Here is a 15,681-nt window from a genome sequence, read left to right on the forward strand (position 1 = left end):
GTCCCCGTATGGGACCTTTCTACGGTTCTGGAAGCCATGAAAGGTGCACCATTCGAGCCTTTACAGTCAATTGATTTGAAACATCTGTCTTTCAAGACTGTGTTTCTGCTGGCTCTCGCTTCAGTGAAGCGCATAGGGGACTTACACGCGCTCTCTGTGAGCGCGACGTGCATGGAGTTTGGGCCTAATGACTCGAAAGTTATACTCAAACCTAAGCACGGTTATGTTCCAAAGTCACTCAACACACCGTTTAGGGCGCAGGTTATCTCCCTGTCAGCCCTACCGGTCCCTGATGAGGAAAGAGACGTGGGCCTCCTTTGCCCAATCAGGGCATTACGAGCTTATGTGTCTCGCTCGTCTGTTTTCAGACAGACGGAGCAGCTCTTTGTTTCGTTTAGCGGGCGTTCTAAGGGACTAGCCGCGTTGAAAGAGAGCCTATCCAGATGGATAGTTGACGCTATAGCGCTGGCATATGCTTCCAAGGGCATGCAGTGCCCGTTGGGTGTCAGAGCGCACTCCACGAGAGGCATGGCCTCTCCGTGGGCCTGGTCGAGTGGGATTGCCTTGCAAGATATTTGTACGGCGGCAGGCTGGGCCTCCCCGTCTACATTTATAAGGTTTTACAACCTAGAGGTTCCCGCCCTGCAGGCCAGGCTGCTGTCGGTCTAAGTTAAACAGTATTATCTGACCTGATGCTATCAGCTCAGAATGCTGCGTCTACTGAGCACAGCTCGATGATCGACAGTGAAAAGCAGTAGCACAAGATGTGCCTGGGCAAACTGTGTAAGACCCATATTTTCTCCATCAGTTCGGGCCGTACCCCGCCCTGTCTGTATGATGAAATTCGCGTCTAAGCGACGCTGCCATATATGGAAGAGTGCGGCTCCGCCCCTCCCTCTTCCCGGACTCCCTGTGAGTTCCCTGGGTCATTGTGCACTATATGTACCCCGGGCTTTCGCCCTTGGGTCGTTGGTGTCAGATCTCAGCATGCACGGCGTTTTGCATTGGGTCCCCTAGCGTAAGATATCTTACACAGTACGAGAGACCTCTCGTAAGAGAACGTACTCGGTTACTAACGTAACCTCGGTTCTCTCTAGAAGAGGGAACGAGTACTGCGTATCTTGCCGTGCATGCACACGCTCTGGTTGCTTCGATGATGAAAAACCAGATAATAGCTGCCTGCGAGCGGTATTTATAGGCCTAGACCACGCCCATTTCGGCGGGACGTGACGCAGCGGGCGCGAAGTGCCCTGATTGGGTCTGGCGTCACGCCAGGCCTCGCTCGATAGGCTGCTGCAGTTGCCGCTGCAGTTGCCGCAGAGCAGCCAATAGGCGCGCGAGCTGCCTCGCCTATGTCTGCGTGCTGCCGCAACGCGTTTTGCATTATTACAAAATTAAGGATAATTTTTGGCTTCAATATCTCGCGGAAAAAGGATTTTCCCCTAGCGTCAGATATCTTACGCAGTACGAGAGACCTCTCGTAAGAGAAAGCCTGTTTCCACCTGGTATGAAGATGTGTTTTCGGTGAACCGATCACAAGTGGTCAGCCAAGATGCATTACCATTACTAGGGCTGAACCCAAATATTTGAATATTTTCCGCACACCTGGCATCCCTCTCGAAACTGTTCTCACTCGCGCTTGAATAAAATCTGGCGAAATACAATACGCTTTTTTACAATTCTCTTAGCCTAGCCGTTTTTAATATGATGGACAGTTGAAGGAACTCAACCTCGCTATAACGTGTGTTATGTATTTTGTACGTTATCGTCTCTGACAGCATGTTGAAGCCGCTCAGGCCGCCATTGTCTCCCTCTTTTCGGAAAGCGACGATGGAGTAAAATCATCCGGTAGTTTGGGTTTTCCAGGAAATGCGTGTATTCGCTGGACCTCTGCTTCTCGTAATACTACCGTGTATTGAGCATGTTATTTTTTGACAGACATCGATGTTGTGATATTCAAATGATGTAGTTTTTGAAAATAGATGGATTGCAAGGTAATCATTTTTTATGTCTTAGCCAGCAGGTATTTAGTGAAGCGAAATTTAGTCAATGTTTTCATTTCTAATATTCCAACCGACAGCCAGCATAAGTTTTTGACGGACATGAAAACATGCGTAAGGGGTGAACTGTTTGATTTTTGGGTAATTATAAAACGTGCTGATCGAAGGCGTTCGAAATGTTTATTTCATGGCTTTTTACATGTTACTCAGAAACTCAAAAATGTTATATTCAGCTGCCGCAAATGCGTTGACTTTTGAAAGTCAAGCTAATTTCTTTACCAGGAAAGGAGTGGTTTTGATGCACAAAGTTGTTTTTATTGTATCTTATAACAAAAATATTTTATTTAAACTTGAAAACTTGGTCATGTTGTAAATAATAGTGAAAAAAATCACTTTTTTAAACGAGCAATCCAAGATGTTGGAATTGTAGTTACTTTTAGTGTTCATTTGAGCTGGAAACAGCAGCTGAAATGTATGTAGATTGCAGTATATTTTTGGAGTTGTGCAAAAATGTAGCCAGAGGTACATTTTTCTAGTATTTTTTATATTTTTTATATAATTGGTTAGACCACAAGGTGGCCACACTGTCCTGGCCCACTGTTTCTCATTCAAAAAAGAAACGGAAGAGATGTAACAACACAAAACCACTGGAGACCAAAACAACAATAGACGATAGATACAGTAGATACAGTAGATACCGTAGATACAGTAGGCCTACATTGGTATTGGTCAAAACGTCTACAAAGAGAAAAATCTAACTTTCTATTGCATGTGTGTAACGCGTTTGTTTGTCTTGTCTTGTCATTTGACCCAGTTTCTACTTTGTTCCTTTGATTGTTGTATTCAGTTCACCTGGTGTTTTTTAATTCTCATTAGTTCCCTTTGTTTAATCCATGCATTTAAACCCTGAGTTCTCCCTTGGTCTCTGTTCGTCTTCGTTTACGAATGCGTTTGGTTGTGTTCCTCCGTGTTCTCCTAGTATTTATCATTAAAGTATGTCCCAGTGTATTCTCCATCGTCGTGTGATTCATTATTACAGCCAACACGTGACAATGTGTCAATCACCTGTGTTCACGCACACATTATAAACTTTGAAAGGAAAAGTGTTTGGCTTTCTCGTCAAATCTAAAATATACTTTGTGCTTAATGTTCTAAACTCAAAATGTTCCCAAAACTTCAAAGACCTCAGTACAGCTAGAGCTTAGCCACACATGGGGCTAAGCCAATCAAAATAGAGGTCATTTGCATATAGAAGTCTTAAAGGCACAGAAAAAACGAAATAAAAAAAACGGTGTTTAATACGAATAGTCAGAGAAAGAATGGAAAATGGTCATGAAAAAAAAAAATCCTACTTTTTGTCTATTATTATATATTGACTTCCAGGGGTATAATGTTGCAAAGGTGTGACTCCTTTAAAGGAAGGAAGAAAAGTTGTGTACTTCGCAAACAATCAAATACTTGGCCCAATTTCAAGATGAAAATAGAATTTTCTTAGCAGAAAAAGCAATCGAAACAAAACCTTTTAGAGCATATAATGTGCATGTGAGCGTGTGTGTGTGTGTGTGTGTGTGTGTGTGTGTGTGTGTGTGTGTGTGTGTGTGTGTGTGTGTGTGTGTGTCAGAAACAGTCAGTGTAATCAGCCATACAGCAGAATGAACAATGCAAGCCTGCAGTCAAACGCATCTGTATGTTCATTAAAGCTGTGAATGTATCTGAACACAACATCTGGATTACACAATACAGTTGCAACCCACGTGAACATACAACACGTGAATATGCAATCAAAACAAAACCACACACACAAATACAAATGCGAATAATACTCTCCTGCATATGAAGGAAATTGCTGTATCTGCTGTATGCCTGCATGTGCATCTTCTTTTATATGCAGCATTAATATTATTCCCATTTGTATTTCTGTTTCATGCACAAGCTTTCTAATAAAACAGCATAAGCATTAGGCAGGCAGGTAAGATTTCACACACTAATGACACTCCCGACGGGGATCAGAGCTCTGCTGATGAGTGTGATAACTGCATTTTTCTAGTACTGTGATTTCAGTGGGATGTGCTAGCGGTACGTGAGCTTTCAGATAACCCCCATCTCTGTACCTACAACGTTTCAATGCGTACTAGAATAAATGGACAAGCTTCTTAAAATGTGACGTGTGAAACCAAAGGCTTACTTGGATCAGACTTTGAGAAGGTGTCTCTGTCCAAGAGGTTTCTGTGGTAGAAAGAAAGAAATGAAGAAACAGGAGTTAATAAAGTCCACTTTAAAGGGTTTTAAGGAAAATCAAGCTCTCGTTACTCAAAATAAAACATTAACCTAACATCATGAACTCTGAATGAATAATGTTAATTAGCATATGCGAAAATTCATTTAAATGCAATTATACACAAAGTTTTGATACAAATACACACTCGGCATCAAGTCTTGTGTTGGTGGAAATATGTCAGTGGTTTTTATCCTATGTTCAGTGGTGTTGAACTCTTCAGCCGTTACGAACATTCAAGTAAGGCAGGGTTTGCCAACCATCCTAAGATGAAATATACATCATTGTGATTCAACGCATGGCAATGCATCACAGTGTCATAATTGAGTCGTGATTGAAACTGTGCCAAACGCACAAGAGAGACTAGAAAGTGAATCTGTGATATCACTTTCAATCTCATTTGCAGGGATCACTTTGTGCCGAGCGTCTGAGAAGCAGCTCTGACTGAGAAATGTAGTTTTCAGAGGTTTGTGAATGAGTTCTCTTTATTAATTGCAGGAATTATATGAATTATATGAATCAACAAATAAATCAATACAAACAGCAATCCAGGACATGAAGTATCAATGTAACATTGTGAGAGAAAGAAATGTGATACAGCATAGTATCAGGCAGTGGATCACTGAAGGAAATCTCACGCGCACACACACACACACACACACACACACACACACACACACACACACACACACTGATCTCTTCTGACAGCGCAAAGTGAATCATTACATCTCTCACAGTAAAACCTCGATAAGGCAGGGGAAAAAAGTCTAAGGATGCCATGGCAAGAACACTGGACACACTCCATACTTCTCAATATTCTTCTCACTTGTCAACTGTTCTCTCACAAATATGATTACACACCATTCACAAGTTATTCATAAGTTTAAGTTATTCATAACATGATTTGAACTTGCAAATTATATATAAATACGTAACCAATATACTGATTAACAACTAAATGAATTACGTTCTTTATAATCCTAACTAAATATAGTATAACCCATAATACATACACAGACTGAATACACTGTATACACTATAGACGTAAATGAATATAATCAATAACACAATCCCCAACTGAATATTTAACTCATAAATAACTGAATATATTGTAACTAATAACCCATAAGCCCAACGGAATATAGCCAATAACCCAATACATCCCATACACTGAATATATATCACATAACCCCAACTGCATACAATATTTAACCATTAACCCATAAGCCCGTATTAAATTAATACATCACCAATTATCCATGTGGTGAAAATCCAGCTTTTAATGTTGTTTATATGTCTGTGGTGTTTTTAATATGCTTTAAGACAAACCATGTAAATTCATAAGTCGACACCATTGCTGGGTATTTTCTCTTTAAAACTGCAGTGAACCAAAGACAGTCTCAAAAACACGGTTTGAAATCGCTGGTGTTTCTGATGTCACAAACTACCTTGTAACCAATCAGATCAACGTGTGATCGTCAACCAGTGGATCTCTCCAACAGCGTCTGGCTGCAGACTCGCACTCGACACCGGCACTCCTGTCGTTCAAGAATAACTGACGGAAGTATATATAATATATATAGTATATGTATATATCGGTCATTCTAAAAAAGTAGAGTTTTTCCAAGGCATTACACTATTTTACAGTAATTGTAGCTGAATAGGGGCACAAACACATTCATTATTCATACATATTTTCCCTTCAAATAAACATTAGAAAGTACTGATCTGAAACAATCTGTGCTGAGAAAACCACTATATAACAACTTAAAAGTTGATGATGATGCCAAAAAGATTTGCATGCGCAGGGTAAGATTTGTGGAAGTGTACGATTGTAAATTAAATTTATATTCATATTTGTTTTGTTAGCGTGAAGCTGCAGTTTAACAATACATGAATTACACTTACAGTACAGAACAAAACAACAGTAAATGTTGCAAATCTTTTTTTCTTACGCTTGAAACACAATGAACACCTTTACAGTGCTTTACTTGTGCATGCAGTTTATTACAGTCGTATCTCCCTTGTTCTCTGTGTTATTTCACAGAATCACTTGATGGAAGATTTGAATAATCCATCTTCAGATTATTCTGTCCAAGACGGACCAAGACGTTTCTGAATAAATGACATGCATTCTCCCTGAACATGTATTAATATATTCATGACATCATGACATTCATGATGTCATGAATACACAAGTATTCTGTCAAACTGAAGCAGAAGAAAGTACATAATGTGCCAATGAGTCTCTTTGCATATTTTTTGTTTTTAAATATGGAAGTGTTATAAAGGTTTATTGGTTACACTTTATTTAAAGGTGTCTGTGTTACAGTGTGATCATACATTTAAGTACTGAGTCAAATTAATACTTACTATAGGGTTAGGATTTGGTTTAGGGTTAGTGTTTATTGTTATTTATTGTTAGTGTTGTTATGTTATTACTATGGTAAAGTACATGTTACATATGTAACAAGGACACTGTAAAATAAAGTGGTACCGGTTTATCTTTATATTGTCCTATTCGTGTATTTGTACATGTTACTCAGTAATAAAAATAGTTAAAAGATGTAAATTGACATATTTACAATAAAAACAAAAAAACTTGCTTATTTTTATTTATTTTAAAATATATATATATATATATATATTGTTCAGACCTGATTATTCCCTTGTATCCTTGATGATCATAGCTTTACTGTTATATTAAAACAGTCTTTGCCTACTTGAATGCTAAATAAAAATATACCAAAATATTTCGAACAAGCTGCAAAAAATAACTTTTGGTGGTGTTATAGCACGCAAGTACTTTAAAGCGTCAATACAACGCGAATTAACTTCATATTTAAAAAAATGCTTAAATATGTCATTTTGGTGAGCAAAGATGAGGAGTTTTAAGGGCTAAAAATATTGACTACATGGGGACTTTAACTAAATATAACCCATAACCCCAAATGCATCCAGAATATCCACCGTCTTATAATCCCAAATGAATATACAGATCACAATAGACACTAGATATAAAACCAATAGCCTTTAACTCCAACAGAATGCTGTATAACCAATCATGAACCCAACTCAATATATTACCGCATACAGTATGTAGCCATTGACCCAAAGGTCCAAATGAATATATAACCATTAGCCTTAGGCTAAACTGAATATATAATCAACAGCGTAAAACTGCAACTGAATAATTAGCCAATTATATAAGAGCCCATATATAAGCCAACACCCACAATCACAACCTATAACAATAGCAGGTCCAAATGAATATATAACCAATAAACAATAACCCAAAATTGAATATATAACCAATGACCTCAGATGTGGCAGCAATCCAACATGCACAACTCATATAATCAATGGACATATTAAATCCAACAAACAGAAACACACGCTACGGAGAACATAGGAGAATATACATGCTAAACAAGACGATAACAGGCAGTGAATAGAGCAAAACAGGAAGAATATATTAATGGTGAACATAACGAGATGAGACACGGCTGAGACGAATACGAAACAAACGAGGACATAATCAGTAACCAAGGAACCCGAAACTAAACAGAGCTGGGAAACAGGAACTAAAGGAAACAGAACAGAATGTCAAAATAAGAGTCCACATGACAGACCTATAACCCCAATGAATATATAACCAATAACACAACCATCACTCAATATATAACCCATAACTCAAACTGCCCAAATGAATACAGAACTAAATATCCTACGACCCCAAATGTATATTACCCGTTCCGCAAATGAAAACATGAGAAGAAAATAAACCTAATCTCAAAAACTCTTGCAACTGAGTCCATAACCTGATCCTATGCTCAGCGTTTAGTGATGTTCAGGCACTCAAGTGACGCAGACAGAAGCTCTTACGCACGAACAACATAATTTACACAAATAATGCGCTTGCCTTGCCTCACTGTACACAGCATGTGTGTTAGGTAAGAGTTTTAGTTATTGTGCAGCTGACACCATCCAATATACAGTACTGTCCAGCTGATGTCATCAACCACCATTCACTCCCACAGCCGTGACAACTGGCTTAAAGCTAGCTCACAAACATACACACAACTCAGAGAAGGTGCAGATACAGCATTACTGTACTTTTGTTTATATATACTTTATGATACCCAGAAAGGCCCTTTGAACATTTACTGTATGGTTTAAATTTGAAGACTAAACACGAGTCTCGCCTCTCTACGCCACAGATCCCCGTGCCACCTGAGCAAGGCAGACCCAGCCATTACAGAGCAAAGCCCAAACATCCCTGTAGCTGGAGTACAGCAAACGCTCCAAATCCAGAATATCCTCATTAAACATTTACACGGCCGTTCCCCCACAAAACAGCGCATTCCCATTTCAAATCCCAGCACACATTAAACGCTCTCCGTCACAAACCAGCCCGACTGCCAATCACTTCCACTCACACTCCCGGTCCTCTTATGATTTTAATCAATGTTTATCTCTGGTCCTCTTCCGGACTCGTTCCGCATTCATATTTAGAGCATGGTGGCACAACACTGAGGAATAATTCATGAGGAATGTAATTGTAGTGGCACTAATGAGGACGTGCCCCCTGAGGGACTTTAATATGGAAAGTCCCGGTAAAAACTCGCACTCGGTAAAGATCACCAAATTGACGAGCGCATCAAGACTGACATTATAACAGTATTAATAACACATGATATCTTATACTGATTCCAAACTGCAGGATTGTGAAAGTATGGCTTTTAAATATGTTTGATAAAAACAGGAGTGGAGAAAACATTCTGTAACACTTTAGTTTAGGGTCCAATTCTCACTATTAACTAGTTGATCATTAGCATGCATATTACTAGCATATTAGCTGATTATTATTACTTATAAAGCACATATTAATGCCTTATTCTGCATGACTATATTCTACATCCCTAATCCTACCGAATACCTAAACTTAACAACTACCTTACTAACTATTAAAAGTAATTAGGAGTTTGAGGCAAAAGTCATAGTTAGAATTGGACCCTAGTGTCCAAATGCTCTTAATGGACATTATTAGAAATGTATCATTTTAAATGGAGGATTAAGATAATATTGTCAAAGATATGTTGCATTAGGGAAGCTAAAATAGCTACATAAAAAAAAAAAAAAAAAAAAATTACGTACACAAGAAATATTATGAAAAGAGGATTTTATGTTGTTTAATAACCAATTTAATTCTGTATTTCCAAAACAGTTTCAATAAATAAAGTTCTTGTAGTATCTCTTCTTAAAAAAAAAAAAAAAAAAAAAAAAAAAATCTGTGATAATGTTTTAGGCATTCGAGATTTTGCTGACTTTTTCAAGTCAGCTTTATTTCTTATAGCGCTTTACACAATAGAGAAAAAAATAAAGCAGCTTTACAGTGACAAACAGGAAAATAATGCATTCTGGCTGTTCAGTGTTAAACAACAATAACATCATTTAAACTACTACATTTAATTACATTATATAAAAAACTATTGATTTTCATCAAAAAAAGAAATTAAAAATATATATTAAAAGGAATTATTTTGAAATAAATATAAAATGTTTTAGACTGGAGTAAAAATAGTTTTGTCTTTTTTAATAATTTATTATTTACAGTTGACCAACTAACAGTCTTTAAAAGCACAGTTACTATTTAACATTTTTCATGATCATTTATTGAGTTTGAATTAGGCAGGATACGTACAGTACACATATCCTGCCTGATTAATTTTCAATAAACACACACATCTCTTGAACGGTTAATGAGATGATGCTACACTGCATGTGTGTGTGTGTGTGTGTGTGTGTGTGAGCTGCAGCTGACAGCATTCAGGCATCTGACTGACGGATGAACCGAAATCAAACACTCCTGTCGTACTTCTTAAGACCAGAGAGAAGATTCTTGTCCTGCTTGTTCTCCTTCGCCTCTTGTTCGTGCGGTGTGTATTGACACGACCCCCAACACGGAGGGTCCCGCTTCAATACGTTCAGACGGAACGGGTCAATCCGTCGATACAAGCACTCTTCACTGCTCAAGCCCAAAATAGCTTCTGTTTTCACCTTCACAACTATTGATGCCCTTATACATCTGCATACTCAAACTTTTTCTTTTTTCTTTTGAGTAAATGGTGAAAAAAAAGATAACACATTGATGACACATTGCATACACAATACCCATTAATCATTTTTAAAAGAGGAGGAATGTAAAAATGCTAAAGAAAAACTGTTAATTGGTTAACTGTAAGTGAAAATCTTTAAGTTAAAATATGATTTTTATAATACTGTTATATTTTATTATTAAAAATGCTTATACTGTACTTTTACTGTATTATGTTTTGAAATGATTTATTTCTTGCAAGTTTTTTTCTTTAAATATAAATAAATAAATATAATTTCACTGTAAAATATTGTAAAAATGAACTTTATAGAGCTATGAACTGTAAACTATAAACTATAAAAACTATGAACTGCCGTATTTTTATTTTTTTATTTTTAATGTATATTTTAACAAGACAAATATTTTTTATGGTAAAATATAGTTAAAAAAATATGTTTTAAAAAATATGAAGAAAATACAGTTACCAAAATACCATCATGTAATGCCTGAAATATCATTACTGTATTTTACAGTAAATTCTGGCAACCACAGCTACAGTAACAGTTTAACAAAAATTACAGTGTAGTGATGTTTACAAAGGTACAAAATTCAAGGTCAGGCAAATCAGAACTTAATACATTTCATGAATGACTAATAAATCTTGAGCAATAAAGCTGATTTTTCATGTGATAAATATAAATTTACATTTCTCCTCCCTGAAAATGACACACAGCAGAGCCCTGCTCTCTCATATCAGGTGTGGATACTGTTGCATTTTAATAGTGAAATGTGAATAGACTGAATTACTCTAGTTATTATAGAGTTTTACATATCAATGCACATCCATTGTGTGCTGTGAACAAAGCATCTGATTTAAATTCCGAGGTCTAAAGGAAGTTAAATAGGAAAAAAATCGCTGCTCCTCAAGACATCAACGCTTGATGCCATTATGCAATACCGAAGAACAGAGAGCTGTCTGATGTGCATCATACATCTATATCACTTTATCACTGTGGATTCATAGATGTATATAAACACTTTAAATAGTCAGCTGCACGTTATTGTACATAAGAGCCATACTTCTTATACTATTAATACATTGTAATTTTACTTAATTGTAATTGTATTAATACAATACATAGCCTACTACACATGGACAACACCAAGTGCTAAATCATGTATTTAAATGCAGTATGCACTTGAAAAATTGTATTATGAATAATCATAATGTCTATAAGATACCTTTCTAATGCATTGTGTATACATGCTTCATAACGTGTTAACATTTCTGACCGAAACATCACTAAATTACCCTTCATGATTTACGCACAATTATGATTTGTTATATTATAGGCTAAGCACGCGCTGATTATTTTGCAATCAAACGATGCACGCATTTAACCAATAAAACACTAAATAATGAACTTTACAAATGCGGAGCCTTGCAAACACATTACTATGAGCAAGAATTGACATTTAAAAAAGACTGTCAACTAATTGGAAATATGCAATATGAAAAATGCTGATACAGCCCTCAAATTTTCAGCCATCGCATTTGAGTCTTTTGATACACAGAAGCATCGTGTGCATTGAGCCGCACTCCTGCCAGAGCCACGCGCGTCACTCACCTGCACGACACGGTGATCTCAACTTTAGTGGCGGGGATCACTCCCGCGAGCGGCTCGAAATCCGCGAGACTCGCCATATTCACCAACCCGCTCATCACTGTGGACATGGTGCTGGGGGAGTGCTAGGGAAAGACACTGCGAGCATCCTTCACTCCGTGGATCTGGAGTGGGTGCGTGTGTAAGGGAGTCACACCGCTTCACACGCGACGTCACAGGCGCGCGGTCAGTCCACGCGCGAGAGAATTCCTGCCAGTCACGCGCACCAGCAAGATGCGTGAACCATCCGCTCAAATACAAACATCCAGCGCGGTTACTGTAACTGTGTACTCACTGAACTATCAAGATATATCAATTTCTATCACATCTCTAGGATTTTAGAAGGTTAAAAAATAAACTTCTCATTCTAGTTTGGCACAAAAACATTACATTTCACACAAAAAAAAGTATTTGCTACTGTACATGGTTAGGGTACAACGGGGCTAAAGGCACACCTTTAAAAAAGTGCTTTTCATTACTCCCATTGTGTATGATTGCAGAAAAAATATGTTAACATTGATGGAGCAATAGATTTTGTGTGAAAATAAATCATAAATGCTTGTTTAAAATGTTTGTTTGTTTGTTTAAAAATCGTATAAATGTATGAGGTGGCAAGGTTGGCCTTTTACCCCACACACAGGGGAAAACGTCTCAGCATGTAACCATGGTTCCTTGAGAGGGGAACGAGACGCTGCGTCCCATCTGATGCTTTGGGGAACATCCATGTGCAAACTAGTCCAATGTTGATTGCAGCTCCGTACCTTGTGACATAACAGCATCAGCTTTTGATAGGCTGAAGCTAGCAGCTCTCAGGCATGCAGGAAGTATGGCAAGAGGACGCAGCACGGGTTCCGTCGAAAGGGAATGTCTCAGGTTATACATGAACCATGGTTCCCTGAAAGGGGAACAAGCACCAGCTGACACTTTGGGGAACGAAATACCCACTTTGCCATGCTGACAAATGCCTGTCCTGGTGTGAAGCTGTCCCGGTGTGAAGCACAACTCAGGACAAAAGAACCTGGGACCCAGGTCCAGGCTATAAAACGTTGTAAATGTGTGTGGGGCAGCATTGTTTTTAAACAATCCGGCATAAACAAGTGCATTAGAGGATGATGGTGTGTGCACACTGGCGTGAAGCGAGCGTTTTCAGTTCAGTTCTCATGCTTGAGCGTAAAGCTTAGCTTCCATAGGAATTCATTGAAAACGCTAGCTTTCGTGCCAGGGTGCATGCATCGTGAGAGACAGAGCAAGCACGGGTTAAAGCAAATGTATTTGAAGGTTATGTTTTGCTATTGGCCCTTAGCAAATATATTTTTGATCTCTATCTCTATCTTCTGATTTCTATCAGTGATGCTTGCTGCTTATTGTTTTGCATGCAGTAAAGCGAAACATTTGGAGAGTAGCATCATGTTTAGAGAGAGTGTAGCCTACCTGATGAACTATTCTAATATAAATTTATTAGAAGTTCTTATCGCCAAAATGTCATATTAAGCATATTTAAATTTTTCATATCCACATATAAAGCTGGTAGTGTTTCTGATCAAAAAAGAGATCCCGAAGATGGAACTGCTAATAATAATCAGGATAGCAGGAGACACAAGCAACGGGAGTGAGATCAGTCAGAATCAGAAATCGATGTAATGGAAAGGGCAACGGTGTCGTCTGTGAGAGAATATCACTGATCAACTGAAAGATTTTTGGTCTCAACAACCAAACATACGTGACAGAATAATACACTAGGCTGTAGTTAGGGCTGTGCAGAAACTTGTGAATGAATCTCTTACAGTTGTGCACAGTTAAGCACTGCCGGGCACCTCTTCTTTGGGGCCCGAAGCGTACCAGCAGCTAGTCAGTTTTTCTCCATTGAGAAGTCTTACGTATGTAGACTTCAAGAGTTCTGACTGGCCAAAGTAAATGAAGCTTCTCCTGTTCTGCCGAGACATGAGGAGGAGGATGGAAGATCTGAAGAACTTTAGATCAGGCCCCATTGGTGGGTACCTTAGGTACATAACCTGGCTTTGGGTGGAGAATAACCATCACCCTACACAGGGCAAAACTCAATGCAGGAGGAGGCAATTGACAGGGTCTGCCGATCTCCTACTCTCTTAAGTGATGTAATTGCTAATAGAAATGCCATCTTTAGATCAATGCACATATTCACTGCCAATTCCAAAGACTCGAAGGGTGCCAAGGACAACCCTTCCAATGTGATGGCTAGATCTAAGGATGGGACTCATTAAATGAGACACCAAATGGTGCTTCCCCAAAGACACGACCCACATGTGCGTGGAAGTTTGCAAAGGCCGCCACAAAAACTAAGTGTGGACGGGGAAAGACCAGCAGAAAGCGTTCTTGCAGAAACTCCAGCACTGAAGCCACTGGGCAGTTAACTGGGTCCAAACTGTGCACTCTGCACCATAAAGTGAATACTCTCCACTTTAAAATATAAAGTTTCCTCATAAAAGAAGCTCAAGAATTGAGAATGGTCTCTATTTGGTGGAGAAACCTGCATTTAGGAACTGGAATCTCCCAAGGGAGACCGTCTAGGAGAGCTGACCCCAAGCGCTTGATGTGGTCGAGCACGACATCTCCTGAGACTGGGCTAATATTAACCAGTCGTCTATATAGTTATATGGATGCCCTGGAGTCTCAGAGGAGCCAGAGTTGCATCCACACACTTTGTGAATGTGTGAGGGGATAACGTTAGGCCGAACGGAAGAACAAGATATTGGTATGCTTTGCCCCCGAAAGCGAACCTCAGAAACTTCCTGTGTTGTTGAAGGATGGAAATGTGGAAGTATGCATCTTTCAGATCAATCGTGACAAACCAGTCCTCTGACCTGATTTGATACACAATAAATATATAACCTATATCGTTGTTGCCCTGAAGCGCCACCAGCAAAGTAGTAGTACGGCATGGCTTGGTGAGCAATGTCAGGGCTTTCAGGGACGACGCAGCGTCAGGGGAGAGATCAGCAGCCAAAGTCTCTTCAACCCTGGGCATCATCCCATAGCCATTCTCCTTAAGCCCCACAATCGAAGAATAATGATGGACTGTGTGATTAGATATGCTGGAGGAGAATGGCTTTTTCCACGATCTAGACACCTCAGTGTTGAGAAATCATTCTCATTGAATTATAAGAGCAGACTGATTCCTATAAAAAGAGGGAAGTGCTTCCAATCATTGTGTTCTTGTGTTCGCAATGGTTAAACTCCAAAGAAAGATGTGCAGCCATCATCGCTTTGCATGAAAATAGCCTCACATGCAAGGAAATTGCTGCAAAGAATATATCATTTACCGGATCATCAAGAACTTCAAGGAGAGAGGACTGTCTTCTCCTGAGTCACCGCTACATAATCGTGTCTCATCAGTGAAGAGCTGGGTGTCAACAGCCTGGTGTCAAGAAGGGCAGCAAAGAAGCCACTTCTCTCAAAGAAAACCATCAGGGACAGACTGAAATTCTGCAGTATAAGACTGCAGCATAAGACTGGTGCAAAGTTGTTTTCTCTGATGAAGCTCCATTCCGACTGTTTGGGACATCTGGAAAATCTATTGTCCGAAGAAGGAAAAGTTGAACGCTGACATGAGTCCTGTGTCGTACCAACAGTGCAGCATCCTGAGACCATCCATGTGTGGGGTTGCTT

The 15,681-nt window shown here is 38.9% G+C and overlaps 1 protein-coding gene across 1 annotated transcript in view; it reads right to left on the reverse strand.

The window, feature by feature from the left end:
• cpne8 (copine VIII) overlaps positions 1 to 12,181 on the reverse strand; it is a 62,415-nt gene extending 50,234 nt beyond the window's left edge. Inside the window, exons 1-2 of the mRNA XM_082160462.1 lie at positions 12,001 to 12,181; positions 4,186 to 4,226 (exon numbers count right to left, since the gene is read on the reverse strand). Coding sequence (XP_082016588.1) covers positions 4,186 to 4,226; positions 12,001 to 12,107 — 148 coding nt within the window. The 5' untranslated portion in view covers positions 12,108 to 12,181. The remainder of the gene's footprint in view (positions 1 to 4,185; positions 4,227 to 12,000) is intronic.
• Between the last annotated feature and the right edge of the window lie 3,500 nt (positions 12,182 to 15,681).

This window comes from Leuciscus leuciscus (assembly GCF_965113295.1).
Source record: "Leuciscus leuciscus genome assembly, chromosome: 25".
In the NCBI taxonomy this organism is placed as follows: Eukaryota; Metazoa; Chordata; class Actinopteri; order Cypriniformes; family Leuciscidae; genus Leuciscus; species Leuciscus leuciscus.